Raw genomic sequence first — 24,522 nt, forward strand, 5'->3', positions numbered from 1 at the left:
GCGGATTTGATAAATAGCAGACCCTTGCGTAATGACCAATTTCCCCCAGAATTACTCCACATAATTATTCCAATTAAAATATCCTTCGATCCTTTCCCTTAATTATTTGCTTCCTCACCGGAATTTGGGAGTTCGCAGTCCTTTCAATTTCCCCATCACTTTCCATTTAGATATTGTCGAAGGAACAGGAGCCTGCTATAAATAGAGTTGTGATATTTACCGAAGGCATCAGAAATACACCAGCCTTCAGATAGCCAAGTCCCAGAATAAAAATCGCCGAAATGATCTCACAGGTAAGTTTTTGTTGTTAAGTACCGGCGAATTATAAATTTCAATTTAAGTCCCTGAACAAGAAAGCTAAAATTCCACCATCACATGTTTTCCCTTCAAAATTTGATTACTTTGCAGTAAGTTTTTATTGTGAAAAAACGAAAGACATTTAATTGGCATAATTTGATGTACTTTAGGAATGAAGAAAAATCTTAAAGCTACATTTTATTTGAAAACTCCAAAACGATCATGTAATGATGTTTATATTTCAATTGGGTAGCTATCAAAAAAGTAATTTTCTTCTGACAAGAAAATATTGCAAACAATATTCTTTAAGGTATTCGTCTGCCTAGCAGCAATTTCAGCCTCAACTTTGGCATTTCCTGGACTCCCACATGGCGGCTTGGCATTAGGAGGACACCACGACACTGATTACTACGTAAGTAATCAGTATATATCGCTGCAGAAATAATTCTGTCATGTGGAATTTATTATTTCAGATAAATGATTAACTTATTATAACTTATTGAATGCGTGGAAATGAGTGAAGTATGTGCAAATTCTGACAATCTATTGGGATGGTGGAGTCATTCAAAATCCACAAATTTTATGACAATCGATAACTCTCTAAAAGTGATTTTATTATTTTAGATATATGATTAAGATAATTATAATTTAATGCGTGGAATTCCATGGAAGTAAGTAAAAGTTCTGAAAAACTTTTCGCACCGTTAGTATTTAAATTATATTTTCTAAACTGCTTTGAAAGTGAGATTAATAATGATACTTAAAAGAGTGCGACTGGGGCCAGTTGGTTGAGTGAAATGCTACTAATTGAAGGACCAAATTTAATTGATCCTGGAGGCATCCAATCGTGACCAGATTTGTCAAAAATATTTTTATTTTACATGGAGTAGAATATCAATGGTCTTTTTTCAGAAATAATTGTTCAATGGCAACACAGTTTACCCAATCACTTCATTTTCTTTGTTTTCATTACTTTGGTGGAATTATTGTCGTTCCTCCAAAATGAAACCTCCAGCAATTGACATGCTACAGGTAGCAGCCGTTATTTATTTCACAGTCATTTGTAAGTAATATTAAATTAAATCACCAATTATCATGTAACCTTTACGTTGATTGTTGCGATGGTGATGGATTGATTCATTCAAAACCCAAAAAATTTCTGCAAATCTTTAGAAATACTTGCATTAAAAATGTTTCAGGTATTTCACAATATTAATATCCATTGGATTCGGTGTAAAATTCCAAACTTACAACAGAGATTAATTTAGAAAAATACTATCTAACTATATCAACAGTAGATCAATACCTATCTGTCATTAACAGCTGAACTGTTAAATAATAAGGGCAATACAACGAGGCTATTAGTTAATAATTTACAGACTCACTACTGGTAGTTAACATTCATAGTGCTTTTTTACAAATCGAGAAATATTGTCCTCATTAACTATATGTCATTTCCCGCTTTATTAAGAAAATTCTCTCCTAAAATATACCCTATGGTTACTATTGAGACACATTAAAATGGATACTATTCAGACACATTAAACCTCGTTCAATGCTAAAATTTACGTTTTGCCCAGTACACTTAAACATTGTTCATGAAATGTACCACCGTAATCAAAACTGAGAAAAATCTAACCACATTTGTTCCTGGATATTTAGAGATTCCTCGTATGATGCAAAACGCCTACCGTTATTCAATCTGTGCCTACCTCAATGCGCAACAACTTGTTTTAAATAAATCACGATAAAGGCATCTCATGTGTATGCTGTGTATATACGCCCACAGGCCTATCCGAAGTACCTGTACAACTATGGAGTCGCCGACGGGCACACCGGTGACGTCAAGAACCAATGGGAGACGCGCGACGGGGACGTGGTCAAGGGATCCTACAGCCTGAACGAAGCCGACGGTACCATCCGACAGGTGGACTACGTCGCCGATGACCACAACGGATTCAACGCCGTCGTCAAGAGAGTCGGCCACGCCGTCCACCCTCAAATCATTCACCACCACGGCGGAGCGTCGGCCCATCAAGGCGCCTTCGCCCACGCGGGGGACCACTTCGGAGGCGTGTCTCACGCCAGCGGCGCTAGCCTTGCCTTTGCCAACCATTGATAATAACTGAAGTTTGGACAATAAATGACAATTCTAAAAATAACTAGTGAATATTTTTATTAATAAATAACGGAAACCTCCTGCTTTTCTTTTGCGGCAGTTTATAAAATTAAGATATAAGGGGAAATTAACTGAGGGGATCTAGAAAGTAGAGTTTTTTCTTCACGTTACTAAAAATATTTGGAAAAAGATAATTAGGCTGCCACTATACACATTGTCTTCCATACATAACTGTCAATTAATAAACCGTTCATTTTACTAAAGAAATACATGGGATAATCCTCAAAAGACGCAACATACAGGCCACAGAGATCATAATGTGTACTCGTAAAAATATTCTTACCACGGGAAACATTAAAGATCGAATTTTTTCGCTGGTTTTCAGAACTATTCCAGGGTCAATAACATAGATACACGAGTTGCTACATTGCTGTTTAGCGTTGTGACTGCGCAATGAAATAATTTGCAAAAATGCAGTTTTATGGTAATCAAAATATGCGTGCCAGTACAAGTAAAGATGCGTTGAAAATGACCTTGAAAATACTACCTACGAAAGGTTATGCAAAAAATTTTAGAATCAATAACGGAAACAACTTAGATGTGTTCTTAGGGTTTATTTTCGAGTTGCGAAGAGTAGATAGAGCATGTAAACTAGACATAAGGATTGGGAACGCTTAAGAAAAAGTTTATTTGATTTCATCACACCATCAAAATTGCCTTCCAGTACCAAATCATTTCGTCATTCACTTTGAAAACTCACATGAGGAAAATGTAAGAATTTGGCATATGCTAACAACTTGCTTATAAAATTGGAAAACCATCAATGTCAATTGAAATAATAAAACTGCACCTAATATTACCAAAAGGGGTGGAAAATGGAAGAATAAAAATTCATGTACGGTTTCATGATTGTGAAAATATATTTTGTTTCCTACAACTACTCCAATGGAAATCAGTCATTATTACGTTATCCAAAAAAGGTTGAGCAGCGAAATTGAATATCGACGGCCAAAACGGAATTATTCCAAAATATTCATGCAAAAGATATTAAAAAAAGAAGCATCTGGTTCCATTGCTATGGTAGCCAGTATTTCATTTAACAAGAACTGCTAAACCACTGATAATCAGCCTTTTAATCAAATAGTAACCGAAAAAAAACTAAAATATTGGGTATTGCAATGAAATTAAATAATTTAATTTGTAATTCCACACACTTTATTTAAAAAAACACGAAACAAAACACCCAGATTTCGACGTTGAACATCATCATCAGGTGGTCCTCATTGAAGCAAACTTGGTATACAGGGGGTATATACCTTCTGATAAAAGCAGGGGGGTTGGTCCGAGAGGGCTGATGATGACGTTCAACGTCGAAACCTGGTTCTTGTTTTTTTAAACAAAGTGTGTGGACTTACAAAGGAAATTATTTCATTCCACTTCAATATGTTATGCAAATTCCATAAAGTTAAGCCTAAGACAACAACATTTTTTAAAAATATTGGGAACGAAAAGACTTGATAATATAAAAACGCTATTGTCCGAATCTTTCTCTTATTTTTTTACCATAATCACATGTTGAAGTGACCTACGATTTTTTCTAGCATTCCTGAAAGATTGCAATTTTCAATTCTAATGTATGGTAATATTTTTTATTTTTCAACAAGTACGGTAACATATTCTAAATCGTAAGAATTCATTACATGTCAAGATCTGGAAGCTGTTATTCACCCTCTTCTATGCTATATTAATACAGGAAGACTAATAGAAAACGCTGATAATACTAATCTAATTAGTATTTAACAAAACAAGATTATTCGGCTTTGGATTAGAAGTCTAAAATATTTTTTGAATAATATTCATCGTTACGAATGAAAAATTAATCGACAGAATACCAAGAGAAAGAGGATCTCGAATAATAGAAAGAAAAAAGGTAATAGGATTGGAAGCATTAAACGACGACAGCGTGAGCAGTTCACTTATAGAAGATTAACCGAGGGATTGCGACAAGTAAAGGAAGGAGTAAACGAAAGGCTTGGAGTAAACGAAAGTGGTCATTACTGGCTCCGAAATGTCGCCGTTTAGGCTAGAGTTTTAGTTTAGAGGGTTTTGACATGTGCGAGTGGTGGACAAAAGTGGAATGAAAGAAAGAAACGGATACTTATAGGCACGTTAAGGAAAGGGAATGCATGTTTGGCAGAAAATGAGAAAGCCAGGAGAGTTGGATGATTGGCCTAAGAAGTGGTAAAGAAATTTGCTGATTCCCTTATTTTCATATGAAACCCCTGTCAATGCATATTCATGAAAATTTATAAATGTAATGACTGTTGCAGTTTCTTTCCTCCTGCCTTATAAAAGAAAACAAATGGGAATAACTTTTCTTATAGTTGCAATCAATGACACTTGACTATTGTAGATCATTGAAAACTGTGATAGGGGTTATAATAAGAGATAAAGAAGTTGGAGGATGGAGGAATTTAGTACAGTGGGAAGGAAAAATAATTTTTTACGAGGGTCATCCGGAAAGTAGTACCCGTTCGTGAAATAAAGACACAAAAGTAAATATTAACTAACATAAAAAATTTTATTTGAAAGAGGATACTTTAAACTACTTCTCAACATAATCTCCAAGCAAATTAAGGCATTTGTCATAACGTGTGACAAGTTTCTGTATTCCTGCTGCATAGTCCTTCGCCGCCAGCTCATTGAGATACGCGAGGGACCCATCTTGCACAAATTTTTGCATAATGCAGATGGTGTTTAACAATTTCATGAACAATTGTTCGAGAAACATTGGGAAAATGCTCACAGATGTCATCAATTGTGACGCGCCGATCGTTCCTCACGAATTCGTCAACTGAGCTCACCAGTTGGTCTGTAATGACAGACGGTCTCCCCGAACGCTCATCGTCGTGTGTGTTCCCCCTCCCCATGTTGAAGTTGCGACACCACCGCCGAACAGACGACTCGTCCATTACATTGTCTCCATACACCTCCTTTAATTGGCGATGAATATCACATGGGCGAACGTTTCTTGCATTGAGGAATTTAATCACTGCCCTCACTTCACAACTGGCGGCGTTCTCAATTTTTTTAAACATTGTAAACAATCACAGAAACAACACAGGCAATGCTAGCGTCACGCAACTTGGCTCAGAGAAGGCAGACAAGCCACTGAAGCTATCTGACCTCGTCCAGCGGCTACTCGCGTCGTCAGCACTTCATGCGGCACGAACGGGTACTACTTTCCGGATGACCCTCGTATATATTTTTTCAACTTGATAAGAGGTTTCAGATTTATATTGTTGTGATGATTGGGGGGTTAGAATAGCAGCAATGATATACTCTGTGTCAATCGTAAACTGTCGTAGACCGCTGTCCTAGTGCTGTCAAATTTAATTTGATCTAAGAAACTTAGCTATTTCTTCCAATGCTTGCGAAATATTGTAAAAATGAAAAAGAATGCATGACAAGAACAATAAAATTTAAAAATAAATTATATTAAAAACGTAATCCCTGAAGTACATGGCAAAACAAAGAAAACCCAAATTTTTTGAAACAAAATGTATCTTTTTTCAGCATTATCTCCTTTCAGCTCTATATTTTTACCAGCGATGTTCTATAAATTCGGTACCATTTTTATAATGAGAACTGTCATGCTCCTCAAAATAGCTATTTCATATCGACATCACTTATTTACAGCTTGAAAATCTTTGACCACCGAGCCTTTTTGTCGAGTTTTCAAACAGAAAATAATCCGGGGGGCGTCGGATCTTTCGACGTGAGGCGTCGAGGAGATTAGTGGAATTGCGACTGAAAACATTTTCAATCTCATAATCTTAATAGGTATTTCTTCACATAAAATCACGTTTGAAAAATTTTGCATAATTTCAATAAGCAAGGGAAAGCCATTATTCTCATTCAAAAAGGTCTACTCATTGATCTCATCCGGAAATATCACTTTTATTTGACTGTAGCTGAGTAAAACTATACATTCCAGGTTAAGAGAATTTTTTTAAAATAGGCAACATTATTCAAATCATAAACGGAACTTTTTCGACATATTCCTGTAAAAAAATAGAAGGACGACAATCGTAACTGTGTGAAGTTTTCTATATCCTTTACGCATTATAATGACCTATGAAAAAGAGGTCTGACAATGGAAAAAATTGGTTTAGAGGAAATGGAAGACCAAATGAAATGATAAATTCGACATGATGAAAAACAAGAGATAAAATTAAATAAAATGCTATAGCTGATAATAAACATAACTTTTCAGTGAGAGATATGCGGACAAAGGCCATCGTGAATGGATAAATATTAAGCATGAGGAGCAGGTAGGACGAAAAAAGAAAAACCAAAATTATAATGTCGTATCATTTAATGAGCATCTGAAAAATACTAAAAAACAAAATGAACTCTTCGACCAAATAGAGACGGTTTTTGGATATACCCAGATTACAACGAATAGTACTAGTACTTGCTTCTCCTAACAAAACACCACTTCACAGCCAACAGCAATATCATTCCTCAATTCCCTCTGCGTGCTTCCTTCCTCCCTTCATACTCTTGAACAAGCCTCTCCAATTCCAGCCCTTTCTTCGCGTGCCTAACGTTCTCTCCTCAAGGCGGTATACATTCACTATTCCTGCTTCCTTTAAATTTGTGAAAAATTCCTCTCTTCTCCCACTCCGCACCTAGCTCTTCCTCGTTTTTTTTTCTCATTTCTATCCATTTAAACTTCTCCATCCTTCTCCACACCCTCATTTCCCCGGAATATTCCCCGGAAAACTGTAGGAAATAATAATTACACTGTTTCTTTGACTGTGCCTAACCATAATATAAGCTAACTGAAATATTTCTGAATCTCCGGATTTTTTCCAAGTATACCTACGCTTATAGTGTTATTACAACCAAGTGTTCGTCACAGTTAATGCCTATCTCCTGCAGAACTCGATTGCCATTTTCCCAAAGGCTACTACCCCACCAAATTCTTTCCTTCACCTACTGTACGGTACCGAACCCAACACTATCCAATGTTTTCTTCCAGGTACACTCGTCAACAGCAGCATATATTTCCTCTAATTGATCAGATGCGCTGTCGACGTCTGCCTCTCTACGATTGCTCGGTGATATACTCTTATGAATGGGTTCTCTTCCCATCCGAGGTATTCTAGTTTTCCCCACTATCCTTCCATATCACGCCACACAGCCCTAAAATATCTCTATTTCCTTTCTGCATCTCCAATTTCATATTTTTAATTTTCCCATCCTTATCACGATCCTAACCTTCCCTCCCCATTCTAAATCTAATTACTGCAGTCATGCTCTGTGTCCTAAGTGCTGCTGCTATCAATTATGCTTCGCAAGAAATTCGTCAGATGAAATATTCGGAAGCCTTGCCCCTCCCGCTTCGATGCAGGACACCGCCCAACTGACCGAGTCCCTTAGTTGCCAGAAATAATACTGTGATCTATACTCGTCAAATTATCCCGTCTGATTATTGACCTTCAATTTATTAGGCATGGGTTTCTCTACCAAGAGCGATTATTGCTACTCAGCTAAGTTTTAGGGTTATTATAATGCACAAGTCCCTCTACCATAAGCAGACTTTAAAACATGAGGAAAATTATCGACCTTATCGTAGCATAAATATACTTAAATTTACCTGAAAACAATATCAAAAAAACAAGTATGCCTCATATTAATTATTCTTTTTAGCAGGAAATATTTAAATTTAAAAAATTAGCACCATGCTACTGGTATATAATTACTCGTTACAAAGAATGAATGCCAGGAGAGTAGGAGATCATTTCTCTTGCAAAACGGATGGAAAATTATTTTCCATTCATGACGAAGATTAAAGGGAAATACTCATTCATATGATGGACGGGTGAGCGCCGGTTACCGAATTTCATTTATCGCTGAATTCCAATCCCCGTTCTTTCGATCCCTTCTTTTTCCGCCCCATTGGTTCCACGCTATCTCTGAAAACACTGCTGTAGCGGTAGTGACGGTTGATATATATGGCAGTCAATCAGTAGACACATTACACATCTTTCAGACCCTACAGAGGTACATCATCACCACCAAAATGCAGATTATGCAGGTGAGATTAATCTGAGTGGATTGAGGGCGTCTAATGCATTTCAAAGCCTTACTAAACGTTTAACCTTGTCTTACCCACTTCCCTGTGATTGACTTTTCTCATTTTGCTCCCCCTTGTGGGAGAGAGAAAACAACATCCTTCAGAAAAGTTTCTCGAAAATCACTCATCAAGATGAAATAATTATTAACATGAATTTAATGTATAACGATAACAGGTAAGGTGGCTCTAATAAAATAAGTAAGAACTTCTCGAATTCAACTATATACAATAACATTTACATAAACTCCAGGTCGCAGCCTTTTTTACCATCGTGGCTACCTCCATCGCTGTTCCTGATCGTCATGGTGGTGACGATCAACACGTCGATTATTATGTAAGAATTTTGATATGCAAGAACATCATGCAATCTATTTCTTATTCATAAAATAGTTGGGAAGAGATTTAATTTAATTGCAGATCCTATTTTACGGAACATTCTTTAGCATTGATTTTAGTTACGTAACTTTTTAAAATTATTTTTATGTAATGAATGATATTTTAAATTAAAGTAGATTAATTTTATTTTATATACCATTCTTAGTCCTAAACAATGTTTGTTTAGGTTCCTATGGCTAGAAAATGTTTATTTTCGAATATAATTTAATGTATCAATGAAAAAAATTAATAATGGTAGCCTATTTTAAGTTTAATTGCTGCCAAATGATATTGGTCAAGTTATAGGTTCCACATTATCACTAATTTTCTTAACCATAAGAACCTAAATGTATTCTTAGAACCCCACCATAAATATTTTACATTCAGCAGCAATATGTCAACCCTATGACTGGCTTACTGCGGTACTCCTATCCTCTATATTTAGTGTTCATTTACACCCGGAAATGTCCAATACTGCACACCTTTCTTGATTTCTGCTTCGCATGTCTTTGTCTTTCCTTTCTTTATATTTCTAACAAATTCATCATTCCTCCTGATGTGTCAAATTCATCTAGTTCTGCATTATCATAAAGTTCTGCATGCGCTCTTTCCCACTTCTACTCATCTATATGCTTCCTCGTTCCCGACTTCGGTCTATTTAACTCTTAAGCTTTAACTCAAACTCAAGCCTTAACTCCTCAAACCCTTTTTTTTTATTTGTAAGGTTTAATTTCTCCGCCAATGCCATTTTGCAATGTTCCATGCATCTGATTCATAGAGGTTCATGTTTCTTACGATCGTTTTGTCAAACAGCTTCCTTATTTGCAACCTTAACTTTTCTATTTTTATATAGTAATTATCATATGCCGTAATATGTACATTTTCAGTACTTCTGCTTTACAGTAACTATTTATGTTTATGGGTTATTGGATGGTAATACATTTAAAAACTATATAAGTGAAATTTTAAAGTGTTCCATTAGAAGTTTCATGCACCTTGCAATATATAGAATGAAATATGTACATACAATTATTGAATATGAAATTCTATACTGGAAAACATGTAGTAGAATTTATTTTGAAGGCATCTTAGAAATTTGAAATGACTTTAAACTACATGTCATACATATATTCGGTTCAACGTAATGAGATAATAAGGTTAATAGAGCTCATGTTAATATCATTTCTATATAAGGCACACCCAAAGTACAACTTCGACTACGGAGTTAGCGACCAGAAGACTGGCGATAATAAGAACCAGTGGGAAACCAGAGACGGTGACGTGGTTAAGGGATCTTACAGCCTTCACGAAGCCGACGGCACCATTCGCGTTGTAGAATACACCGCAGACAAGCACAATGGATTCAACGCTGTCGTCAAGCGACAGGGTAAGGCGGTGCACCCACAACTTTATCAAGCTGCCACACACCACGGAGGATATGGTGACTTCGGGGCTGGTCATGTAGGACACTTAGGAGGTGCCCACTCACACGATGACGGAAACTACGCTTTACGTCAACACGGACAACATTATTGAATATCAACCAAATCTGGTGATTTTATCCAATCTCCTCAATCTTCTCCTTTCCTCAGTGAAAAACAATATTTATTTTAAGGAATAATAAAGCCCCATTGATTTTTTAAAAATTCGTCTTATTCCATAGGAAAACCCGAGATTTGAAATGAATCCCTTTGCACAAATATCTATAGCAAATGAAATTTGAATTTTTTACTCAAATGTGAATGTAATGTGATCGCTTGATACTGTCTGGAAAGTAATGGCCGGCATATTGAAGTGAAGTGAATGGAGTGCCTCATACTAAGGTTAGTAAGATCCAGAACAAATGAGAACTCCTTACGTTTGGTGTAAATTATCCACATTCAATATAATACAGCCTTCTTCATGGGAATATCCACCTGCTTGTATTGAAATGAAAAATTCTTAGAAGTTGGTAAAACGCATTTCACATTTTTCTGAAGTTTAAATTTGTGAGTGGCAATTGAAACATTTCAACCTTTTGTTCAAAACAATTTATAATCAAATATCTATGGGTGAATTTCTACAAAGTAGCATCCATTGTGCAAAAAATCGTCCAATCCATTGCTTTAATATTCCTTTGTCGAGGGTCCCTAATTCCTTTTATTGGTAGCTAAACCAACAAATTTAAAAGATATAATAGTAATCACTTATTGCAATGGGTTACGGATGTAAGGGCTCGAATTTAAAGTTATACTATCTTTAACATTAATTGGGTACACATGCTGAGGTTGAAACCTTCGCATTGAATTGCGCCTTTCTAATCGCTTTTATGAGAAGCCTATACAAAACAGTGATCACTATCAAAATACTATGAAGATCAAAAAAAGCAATCGCCAATTAAAGTGGTAAGAAGTTGAGAAAATCAATTGAAAAGTACATTAAACAAAATTTGTAATGCTAAAAAAATTGTTTAGTGGGAAAATGTCAGAAATTTGATTCAAATTCAGTCCTCAAATGCAAATAATGCGATTCACAATACATAATATGAAAAATGTAACAATTTTCTTTGTTTTATCCTAAAACATTACAGTGTTTCTTTGAGTGCTTTCGTTTCCCAACTGTGGAGTGTTTATTAAAGACTAGATGCTTTAATTTATCTATTTACGCGTGTTTACCCGATCAGCAAGACATGGCATCAGAGAAATTTAAATTTATGTTGGAGATATTCGTTTCTTTTCAATAAAAGGAAATATAACTGTACGTTATAAGTAAATATTACAAAATAATAAATAAAAAACAGATTAAACTATAGATTGATATGATTCTATTGATTATGATGAGTTCCAAAAAGTAAAGCAATTAAATTCTCTGTGCCAATCCTTTTGGTTAAAGTGGGATCAAATAACTTGAAGTAGGAGAAGAAAACATCTAGCTTTGCTATGATGGCAATTTCAGTGCTCTTTAAGCTGTTACAGCGGCAGGACGACAGTTACTTTAAACCTTTGCACGCCGACCGTGGTCCGAAATAAATGTAATCGACGATCGAGAAACGTTACCCGACCAAGTTATGTGCTAAACTTAAAATATCTCTTGAAGAGACTAAAAAAATGATTTGTGAGACTCTTCTCTCTCTTACTCTTAAATTTTGAGGCGCTTAAAGGCCTTGAAGTAGGAACGGGAAGTGGTTATCGACGAACGCCGCTTTGGGTGGCTGCGAACCAGCAAAGGCGACAATAATGTGGCTTGAGTTCGAAAATTTTAGGATTCTGACCGTCTATTGGGTATCAAGAAGGTTACCAATCAACTAAAATTGTTGTCCACTATTGTCTTTCGCGTTATTACTGAAGATTTAGAGATGAGGAAGGTGTGCGCCAAGGTCGGGCACAAGGTGTTGTCAGACGACTAAAAGACCAATCGACGGGAAATTCCAAGTAAATTTTTGCAACGTATTGGAAATGAACCTGATTATTTGGAAAACGTCATCACTGGCAATGAATTCTGGGTTTTTTAATAAGACCCAGAAAAAAAACGCCAAAGCTCTGAGTGGCAAACTGACCAGTCCCCGAAGCCCAAAACGGTAAGAATAAGCAAATAAAAAGTGAAAAAAATACTCATTGCCTTTTCAACAATAAAGGAGTGATGCATAAGAAGCAAGTTCCTCAAGGACAAAAGGTTAACGCTCCCTACTACGTGGATGCGCTGGAAAGACTCAGAAAGCGGGTCAGGACGAGAAATGACATCGCTACCTGTAAACTTCATCACGACAACGCGAATTGCCACAACGCGTTACGACTCTGCGAGTTCCTGGCCAAACAACATGCCTCAACGCTGCCCCTTCCCCTATAGTCCTGACGTCGCCCCAGCAGACTTTTTTTTGTTCCGTCAGATTAAGGCAGCCCTGAAAGTAATCCGTTTTTCTTCCATAGAAGAGGGCCAATCAACCGTGACGAAGACCTTGCGAGAGGTCCCGGAAGAAGTATTACAGGACGCATACCAGTAATTTCGGAGTCGCTGGAAAATATGTGTAGAAGGCCAAGGGCCGTATTTTGAAGAATGTGAAGTGTTAATGCAAATAAACCAGCTTCTGGCTTGGTGGAAAATCTTAAAATTGAAATTGAAAATAAACAAATTGGCTTTTCCCTATTGAAATTGTTTTTTATTTACAACCTAGGTTTTCTTATGGTATAACATCTTCAGGTAACCTATATGGAAAATCCAAATTGTTTATTTACGATTTAAATATTTCAGTTTGGGCAAATATTTTTGATAAAGTACTTGATAAGCACTGTTGCTTTACTTTCGGAACGCACCCTGTATACACTTCTATTGATTCCAAAAATTCAATGTTGCAATGCGTTCATAGAGTGCCGCAGCAGGAGGAAAAGGTTTCCTGATTCATGTGGTGCAAATATATTTATAGCGGAGAACACTAATTTCCATAGCATAGTGGAAGAGAGTATGGAAGAAGTCCCGTGGAAAGAGCGTTGGGCTACAGATTGAAGGACCCGAGATTGATTCCACATGGGGCCCAATGGCAGCCTCAGCTTCACTAAAACTGAGTAATTTTTCAAGTACCAGACTTTCTTCCAAGACTAGGGACATAACAGGCATATAAACTCTTCCATTGACCCTAAGACGATTTCACAAACCGAAGCCGTTAGCCTAAGCAGACGTTTATCATCACATATACATCTCACCTGGCTATTAGTCGTGGTTTTATTAAACAAGGAAAAAATCGGGATTAAAATATATTTTGATAGTATATTTTCGAGGCGAGTTAAGTGGCATGGTGAATATTAATATAATCAAATACCTTTACAAACAAAGAACATGCTAATTTAATTCATGCAGTTCATTGAAAGGTGAAATATTCGTATTTAAATTACATCTGAAAATTATATAATTTTCCGACTTAAAAAAAGTTGGATCAGGAAAAAGAACGTGGGATACTATAACAAGTTTAGAACTAAAATTGTTAGGGGAGGATCTGCTGAAGATTAACGAATCAGAAAAAAAAGAGTTATTTCATAAGGGGAACGATAAAGAGAGACGTATAGTATGAAAGGGAATTGGGAAAAGAAAATGAAAACAATAGTGGTGGTGTGAAAGAGTGCACAGATAACTGAAACAAAATATAATTTACCATGAATAACACGATTTTGATAAGAGTAATAAATATCATCAAAATTATTCGGGTAAACAGTAGTTAATATTACTCCTATCTAAATATTTGTGTTCTCCTTCAATCAATCCAAACACTGTCCGTCAAACCGAATACTAACATTTACTGAAGGTCTAATTTTTGAACCTATCATTTCCTCCTTTGCCAATTCCTCTCATAATTAGGATATAAATGGCCAAGGAAGCTTTCAAATGGAAAGAAAAGATTTTATTCTTTGAAATTGATATTGAGCTAAGTAAAACACTATTCAGGTGTTTTTCGAGGAGAGTAATGTTTGATGTATATGAAAAATGTACAGCGTTAAAGTAAACGGAAAAGGCTGAAGATTTTTGAGAATAATGTTGATAGTAAAATAGTCAGACCGGGTGATGTGATGAAGTGTTGAGGAGAGCGGAAGTAAAGAGTAGAATGCTGAAAACAATTGATTAAAAAAGGAAAATAAACTGGCTTGTACATATGATTAGACGGATCTGTCTCTTAAGGAGATCCTAGATGGCAAAAGGAACGGTCCAGGCAAGAGGCGTAGGAGGATCAAAATGTGGGAAGATATGGAAGTGAGTAAAGTGTGTGAGGAAATGAAGATGAGGGCTCATAAAAGAAAAATTCGGGGCCTCCATGGCCCTACCAACTACGGCAGATGACATATGATGATTAGTTTCTCGGTGCATAAGGTAAGATCTTGGATAATAACAAGCAATATAATCATCTTATCCCCTATATGCTCCTCCATCTCAAATAGTACCACATCTTGCCACATTTTTTAAGAACCATAAACCACGGGGTCTTTTCAAATAAGTAAATATTCTCCAGTCTTATCCTACACTCATCTCTATATTCAATAATATATAAATCTATTCTGCCAATGGGCTTCTCTAAGTCCGAAAAGCAAGCCCAAGCAACTTTACTCTATGTAACAGTTACCATTACTTTTGGAAAATGGAGTTAATTAAGCTACGAATAAAGCAAAATTGTAAATATTCCGTATTAAACATGGGTATTCAATCCAAATTTTTACATAAAATGCACTAGTTTTATATTAAGTACATATTAATATCACGGAGAATAGATCCTTCCATTCTGGTTTTGATAAATAGCAGACCATTGCGTAATGACCAAATTCCCCCGGAATTTCTTCACATAATTATTCCAATTAAAATATCCTTCGATCCTTTCCCTTAATTATTTGTTTCCTTTCCGGAATTTGGGAGTTGCCTGTCCTTTCAATTGCCCCATCACTTTCCATTTAGACTTTGTCATATGAAAAGGAGCCCGCTATAAATAGGGTCGTGATATTTACTGGAGGCATCAGAAATACACCAGCCTTCAGATAGTCAAGTCCCAGAATAAAAATCGCCGAAATGATTTCACAGGTAAGTTTTTGCTGTTACGTACCGGCGAATTATAAATTATAATTTAAGTCCCTGATAAATAAGAAAGCTAAAATTTAAAAATTACATGTTTTCCCTTCAACATTTGATTACTTTGCAATAATTTGTCTTTGTGAAAACATTTAATTGGTGTAATATGATGTATTTTGTGAATGAAGAAAAAACGCATAGCTAAATTTTAGTTAAAAATTCCAAACCGACTATGCAATAATGTTTATATTTCAATCGGGTGGCTGTCAAAAAAGTAATTTTCCTCTAAAAAAAATATTGCCCGCAATATTCTTTAAGGTATTCGTCTGCCTAGCAGCTATTTCAGCTTCAACTTTGGCATTTCCTGCATTCTCTCATGGCGGCTTGGCATTAGGAGGACACCACGACACTGACTACTACGTAAGTAATCAGTATCTATCGCTGCAGAAATAATTATGTCCAGTGGATTTTATTATTTCAGAAAAGTGATTAACTTATCATAATTCAATACGTAGAAATGAGTGAAGTAAGTACAAATTCTGAAAATCTATTGTGATGGTGATGGAATGAGTCACTCAAAATCCAAAAATTACGTGACAATCTTTAGAAATATTTGCATACACCATGTTTTATCCATTTCACAATATTAAAATTCCAGTAATTCATTGTAAATTGCCGAACATACAACGGAAATTATTTTAGAAGAAATACTACCATACTATATCAATATCTTTTCAAATGGTACATCATTCGTGAAAATAATCTAAGTATATATTTTCCTAACAAATTATATTATTTCAGAATTGCAACACCATTCTCTCATTAACAGCTGTACTGTTAGGCTATAAGGGCAATACAACGAGGCTATTAGCTAATGATTTTTAGACACCTTCCCGGTATTCAACATCAGTAATGTGCGCATATTCCTTTTTTTTAAATTGAAAAAAATGATCCCTATATGCGCTACATAATTTCCCGATTAATTAAGAAAGTTGCTTATTAAAAAATGCTCTGAAATGAACACTACTTTGGAAACACATAACCTAGTTCAATTGTAAAGTTTACGTTTTACCAAGTACACTTAAATGCAAAGATTGTTCATTAAATTGACCATCGTTATCAATGCTGAGAAACATCTCACCACATTGTTTCTGGATATTTAGAGATTCATTAATCCAAAACGCCTACCGTCTTTCAATCTGTGCCCACCTCAATGCAAAACAACTTGTAAATAAATCACGATAAAGGCATCTCATCTATATGCTGTCTCTATACGCCCACAGGCCTATCCGAAGTACCAGTACAACTATGGAGTCGCCGACGGGCACACCGGTGACGTCAAGAACCAATGGGAGACGCGAGACGGGGACGTGGTCAAGGGATCCTACAGCCTGAACGAAGCTGACGGTACCATCCGTCAGGTGGACTACGTCGCCGATGACCACAATGGATTCAACGCCGTCGTCAAGAGAGTCGGTCATGCCGTCCACCCTCAAATTATCCACCACCACGGCGGAGCGTCGGCCCATCAAGGCGCCTTCGCCCACGCGGGGGGTCACTTCGGAGGCGTGTCCCACGCCAGCGGCGCCAGCCTTGCCTTTGCCCACCATTGATAAACATCGAATTTTTGGCAATAAATGACAATTCTTAAAATGATTAGAGGATATATTTATCACTAAATAACGGATACCTCCTGATTTCGTTTTGCGGCAGAATGTAAGACTAAGATATAATGGAAAAGTAACAGAGGGAATCTACAGGGTAGAGTTTTATTCTTTACGTTACTAAAAATATTTGGAAAAATATAATTAGGCTATCACTGTTAATATTGTCTTCCATTCAAAATTGTACATTATTAAACCGTTCATTTTACTAAAGAAAGACATGGGGTAATCCTCAAATGACGCAACATTCAGGCCACAGTGATACTAATATGTATTCGTAAAAATATTCGTACCGCGGGTAACATCAAAGATCGAATTAAATCGCTGCTTTTCAGAATTCTATTCCGGGGTCAATAACATAGATATACGAGTTGCTACACTCCTGTTTAGCGTTGTGACTACGCAATGAAATAAAATGCAAAAATGCTGATTTCAAGTAATCAAATTATACGTGCCAGTACAAGTGAAGATGTGTTGAAAATAACATTGAAAATCTACGTAAGCTTATGCAAGAATGTTCAGAATAATAAACAGTAACAAATAAAATGTGCACATAGGACTGGATTGCAAATTGCGAAGAGTCAAGAGAGAATGTAAACCGGAAATAAGGATTGGGAAAGTTTAATAAAAACTTTATTTGTTTTAATCACACCATCAGAATTGCCTTCCAGTACCAAATCATTTTTTCATTCACTTTGAAGAACTCACATTAGCACGTAAGAAATGTGTAAATGTTAACAACTAGCTAATAAAATTGGAAAACAATGAATTCAAAAAAGGTTGAGCAAGGAAACGGAATAACGACGACCAAAAAGGATTTCTTCCAAAATTTTCATGCAATAGAAATTGAAAAGAAGCATATGGTTCCAAAGTTGTTTCTATGGTAGCCAGTATTTCATTTAAAAATAACTGCTAAACTACTGTTAACCAGCCTATTAATGAGGTTATACCCCATTTAACACTACAGTATTGGGAACGATAAACGTAACAATACAAATATCGCTATTGTCCGATTATTTCTCTCATTTTTTTACCACAATCACATGTTAAAGTACCCTACGATATTTTCTAGCAATCCTTCAAAATTGCAATTTTGAATACTAATATATGGTAGTTTGCTTATTTCTCAACAATCACGAGAGCATACATTCGAAATTGCAGAAAGTCATTAAATGCCAAGATCGGAAGCCGTCTTTCGCCCTCTTTAAAGAAAAATAAATGGGATAGGACGTATGCTGGTTATACTAATCTACTTAATTATTTAACAAAACAATATGAACTGGCTTCCGCAGTATGAGGCTTAAATATTTTTATGCATGGGCAATGAAGTGGCAAAGAAATTTGCTGATTCCCTTAATTCCGTAGGAAACCCCGGTCAATGAAGATTAAAATAATGAAAACTTAAAAATTTCATGACTGTGGCGGTTTCTTTCCTCCTGCCTAATGAAGGAAATAAAATGGGAATAATTTTTCCATACAGTGGTAACCAATGACACTTGACTACTGTAGATAATTGAAAACTATCATTGGGGTTATAATTAGTGGTGGAGAAGGTCAGGGAATGAAGCATAGTGTGGCCGCAAGGAAATACGTAGTTTTCAAATATTTTTTATCTTGATATTAGGTTTAAGATTGCTATTTTTGTGATAAGTTGGGCCTCGAACAGCAGCAATGATATGCCTTGGGTCCATCGTAAACTGTCGTAGATCGCTGTTCTAGTGTTATCAAATTTAATTTGATCCTAGAAACTTTGCTTTTCCTTCAAACGTTCGTCAAATATTTTACAAATGATAATGAATGCATTACGAGCACAAAAGAATTTAAAAATCAAAATATTAATATAGTTTCTGGAAATATTCATAAAGAGCGTTTTGTAAAGTCTTATCGTAGGGCAAGGTTGTCTGTAATACACAGAATAGAAAGAAATAGAAAACTCTGCAGTTGATAATGTAGATAAGAAAATAATGACTACGGGTGGCACTTTAAAATATATTACAATTTAATAAAATATCATTTATCCAAAGTTCTCTAAAATAAATTATCACAGAGTTGTTATAATAATGGTGCCTATCGTTCCTCAGGGCTAGATGGAAATATCCTGCAGAGTAAACTTTAAGTTTAATATCCCTATCACCACAAACGCATTCTCTTTGACTAGGTGAAAATTTCTAAAATCCACATGATGCTTTCCAGGGGAGTGTCCTTCCAAGGGAGAAGACAAACTTGCGGCTTAACGTAGTTTTTCAGTTGAAGTACTACATCTTTATATTCTTCCTTCAATCCTCTCGTTCGAAAAGTGAGAAAGAGATAACGAAATATGGAACTCTGTTTTTGAATATAAATGTGATCTGGGAACGTGGTATTTGGAGAGAGACAAATATTAGAAGGATTGTAAGTTTAAAGTATAGGTGATAAAAACTGTACACTGGGGGTTGCTTGAAAAAAATAACTATTTCATACGAATACAGTAAGCGTTTTTCGGTAAATTCTATATCCAATACTCAGTATCGTAATATTGCGATACTTTAAAATTCTGATAATCTTAAGAGGAAACACTACCTGAGAAATGAGTATAACCATTAATTACTATTAATCTGACGAACAAAAACTGAACTTTTTAATTGAAATGACATTTTTACTGATAATACATTATTAATGGAAACAAATTAATATCAGCATGGAGGCAGTTGCATCGTTCTCATAAAAGAAAGTAAATGGAAATTTCTCTTGAAAAGTTCCGCACCAAGTAGGGAAGCGCCCACTCTTCGTATGGATGGAGGAGTGCCAGACACCATATCACACTTATTGCAAATTATCTTTAACCATGCCCTTATTTCTTTCATTCGCATGATATAAATATGATGGTCAGGAAGAAGTCATATCACTCATCTTTTAGTCACTACAGCGAAACAGCATCGACACCAAAATGCGGATTGACCAAGTGACATTCATTACAGGGGCAAACAAAATCACAAAGCCTTCGGGCATCTAAAGTACTTCAAAATAGGTACTACTAAGGATAGTTTGGAAGAGAGTCAATTTTTGGAATCAACAGAAAATTCTTTTGCCATTCTTAGTTTTTTCCAAAAAAATGTTTATAAAAATGATGCCTATTTTATTAAGACAGAACACAAACACGTAGAATTAGGGTCGTCCGTAAACACATGCTTCTATATGCTTCGTAGTTAAGGACAAAATTGAGGCATAGCATATTTTAGAAATCATAATTTAATGTATTTATAAAATATATACATTTAAGAAAAATATATTGGCGCTTATTTGTAGACAAAGTGCACAAAAATCAATGAAAACGGAATTGGATAATATCTTAATTAAAAGTGAATTAATTTTGTTTAGGCCCTAACCTAAGCGTACGTGGCGTATTCCTGTTTTGAGAAAGACTATTTAATATTTATATTGCAATTTGACGAAATAATTTACCATTCATCTATATCGAATGTACCTATTTTTGACATTAACTGATTTGGCATTACCATATAACGAAAAGCTTTTTATTCTATCAACCTCCGAAAATTGAATATAATACCATGATAGCATTTCATGAAAATTGCTCTTGGTAAACAAATTCGCAGAGCATAAACTAAAATTAAGGTATTCGAATGAGTACAGCGCACGACATAACTTTTGGTTAATGTGTAAACCTCCAAACATTAAGGGAGAATTTCTTTTAAGACTATGAATTTTCTAATGACTCAAAAGTGTTCGCCAAATAGTTTTATTCTATTCATTATTGAATTGATTTTATTCTACATTATATTTTTGGCATGCACGGAATGTTCACGCGTTATAGGCATATAGATATATAGGTAGGCTCCTTATTATGAGAATATCATTAAAGGAAATATTCATGCACATTTTCCACTTGTTTTAAGCCACTTAATCCACATGGGCGGAACGTTAATAGGTTATATAAACGCTCGTTATCATTAATGTATGACTTAATAAAATATTTATGCACATTTTACTCTAGTTTTAAGCCAATAAAATCATATTAAATCAAGGGTTCAAAAGGTAATTCCTCCATCCTAAAATCCAGAAGCAATTCATGCATAACTACAAATAAGCCGCATGTCATTTAGCTATAATAAATATGGGTAAAATTATCTAGTTTCCTTTTTGAAATATCTATTTTTGAATCAAGGATAATAATTTCCAATGCCTACCCATGTTCAAGTAACCATGGCAGCCCCATGGATTGATGGTTGGGACTATGCGATACAGAGGAAGGAACTGGCCCCCTTAAACTATTTGGTTTTCACATGCTGTTGGCTTGCAAGAAAGTATAATCTACCTTAACCTATCGCACCTCCTTACGAGTTAATTACTCTCATTTGGGAAATCAAGTAGAATTGTAACAGTGCGTTAAATGTATCTGATATATTGCTGGAGAGTTCAAGTGTACGATGGAAGCTAATATTACTCAGTAAAATATCAAAATGGTGGAAACTAATTGATAAAATCAATTAATTATAATCAGTTTTATTACCAAAGAAAGCAATTTTCTCCATCAAACAAGCACTGAATCATAGAAGAAAACTCGGGAAACAGGAAATCGTTTAAACTAAAAATTGTAGAGTAACTGTGCGGATAGGAAGAAATGAGGACACAAAAGGCTATTCTCAAAACAAGAACAAGAAGTTCAGACCCGTAGAATGGCGTAACTGGCGAAATAGAAAATCAAGCGAAAACGTCACGCGGATGCATGCCACAGATGGAAACAAAAGTACTACAAATAGACAAAAATCAGAAATTTGAGTTTATCAAAAGTGTTAAAACAAAAAATCAATCCTATAAGTCGTAGTTTTTTATTGCTTTCCAATTATTCCAATTCAAGCAAAACTCCAAATATTATATTCTAATGCACTTACCCTTGCATCTCCTATTGTTATAACTTTGGATTATTTCAATTTTCCACCAGCTTATCCCTAAGTTAAAACCGTCACTTCTATAAAAATCTATTCATTTTATCTGTTGACATGTAATGCCAATTCCGAAATACTCATCCATCTGCCATATTCGAACTCAGAACAATTAATTAGCGAAATTCATAATGCATATGTACTCAGCAAAGCGCACATGTTCCGATTATGTGCTATTTTAACCTATGTATTTCACAATATACCTTCATTTCATCTGACGCTTTTCTCAATATACACAAAACAAATAAACTAAAACTTATTTCAAAATTCTAAAACTCAAATGATGAAACTCATTGTGGCAAAAAATGTTATACTTTATGAAGAAAGGAAAATCTAATAAGTAAGAAGCTAACTTTGGTTTTAAAATATATCTTATCAAACATAAACTACACTATTAACACATACGGGGTATTTTTTATAAAGGATACTAAATATGATATAGTCTATTAAAATATCAGAGAAAATGTGGACTGATCTCTAGTTTTTCAACACTTGATAAGGATGAGCAATGAAGTAGTCGGGCAGCCTTGCATAACCAATCAATCTTCCATGAAATTCTTCATAAAATTATGCCAATTAAAACACTCGCAATCGCTCTCGATTATTTCAAGGTTTTTTCTGGAATTTAGGAGTTCATTGTCACTCCCATTTCTGCATCACTTTCCTTAATTTCAGAGAAAGGTAAGTGTATTGAAGCCTACTACCACCATCGAAATACGAAGCTCGTATATATAGTATAAAGCCGGTAAATGCGGTAAATACATCAGTGGTACAAGAGCTATCATACGAAGCGGATACCCATTTTTAAAAAAGTCACAATGGTTTCACTGGTAAGTTTTATAGATCTAAGGTATCATCGTAATAAGCGCACAGCTACGTAATTATAATTAAAAATTTGAAGTTATCAGTTCAGCGCTTATTTAAGTGCATAAATAATGATATACTTTGCAGCATTTTTCACTTTGAATACTTAGCAAGGCCATAATAAAAATCACGTCATTTGATAAAATAATTCATTTAAATTTAGAGGTAAAACTTATAAATAAAAGAATGCATTAAAAAATCTAAAAAAACATCGCAATGACGTTAGTATTTCATCACATTAGGAGAGAACAATATCGGTTTTCTTTTTAACCAAATATCTCCATTCGTATTTTTCGAGGTATTTTTCTGCCTAGCCGCCTTTTCAGCGTCCACTTTGGCATTTCCTGGTCTTTCTCACGGTGGTTTCTCGGGAGGACATCATGACATTGATTACTACGTAAGTTTTCTTTATACATATATTTTGTTGATTTCCAATTCACAATGCTTTCTAATATAATGATATTATCTTTAGTACCAGCAATAAGTACATTTCAATTATAAATATGTCTAACTGCATATGGTTAACTATAAATGTGAAATGATTTGGCTTGCCTTAACTTCAGCAGTGTTTTTACAATCAATGCCTTCCCTGAAGCTGTGATATTTTACGTAGAGCATCTTATTGGGAAACCTCACGTAGCACAGAGCAGAAATGGGGCCACCTTATTGCGAGAATTTCAAGACCTATTGAATCTCTCCGACCCTTATCTTTCAAATATCCTTAAATTATTTTTAAAGACGCAGAATTTATTTTTTCAGTATCAAATAACGACAATGATTACGAAAAAGTACGAGAAAGTAATTGATAATCACCAAAAAAACATAGTTAAAATTTGTATGCTGCTGTATTAAATAAATATTCAATATGTTGCCGCTTACGCTAACAATAAGATGAAATGTCTGCGGCTTTCTCTCATTAAATCAGCTATCATCATGCACACTAAGAAGTTGTATAATATTAATGATGCATTGCATTAAGGCATCATTGATATAATGCTTTTTCAGTCTCAATAATCATTGCAATCAGTCTCTTAGTAACAGCATTTGAATTAACATTAAATACACATATTATACACATATTTTCCACGTCTACGCAAATACTCTAATTAATTTCGGAGGTCTTCCATAAATAAATTCACCAACTAAGAATAAAATTAGGCAAACGAACCTCGGCTGATATTAGAAAGTACAATCCGAAGTCCAATTACTCTTGATGTTTTTGTTCGCATCTAGGTCTATCCGAAGTACCAGTACAACTATGGAGTCGCCGACGGGCACACCGGTGACGTCAAGAACCAATGGGAGACCCGCGACGGGGACGTGGTCAAGGGATCCTACAGCCTGAACGAAGCTGACGGTACCATCCGACAGGTGGACTACGTCGCCGATGACCACAACGGATTTAACGCCGTCGTCAAGAGAGTCGGCCATGCCGTCCACCCTCAAATCATCCACCACCACGGCGAAGGGTCGACCCATCAAGGTAGCTTCGCCCACGAGGGTGGACACTTCGGAGGCGTGTCCCATGACAGCGGCGCCAACCTTGCCTTTGCCCTCCATTGATAATCCTTCGAAATTTTGACAATAAATGAAAAGTCT

The 24,522-nt window shown here is 35.5% G+C and overlaps 1 protein-coding gene across 1 annotated transcript; it reads left to right on the forward strand.

Annotated features, from left to right (window-relative positions):
- The first annotated feature begins 281 nt into the window (after positions 1 to 281).
- LOC139701148 (uncharacterized) lies at positions 282 to 24,486 on the forward strand. The gene is made up of 7 exons (XM_071599723.1): positions 282 to 293; positions 2,087 to 2,322; positions 6,693 to 6,750; positions 10,131 to 10,397; positions 16,739 to 17,023; positions 22,735 to 22,740; positions 24,157 to 24,486. Exons 1-7 carry the CDS (start codon positions 282 to 284, stop codon positions 24,484 to 24,486), a joined length of 1,194 nt encoding a protein of 397 aa, XP_071455824.1.
- The last annotated feature ends 36 nt before the right edge of the window (positions 24,487 to 24,522 follow it).

The sequence above is a fragment of the Hetaerina americana genome, unplaced genomic scaffold, assembly GCF_022747635.1.
Source record: "Hetaerina americana unplaced genomic scaffold, ioHetAmer1.1.p SCAF_11, whole genome shotgun sequence".
In the NCBI taxonomy this organism is placed as follows: Eukaryota; Metazoa; Arthropoda; class Insecta; order Odonata; family Calopterygidae; genus Hetaerina; species Hetaerina americana.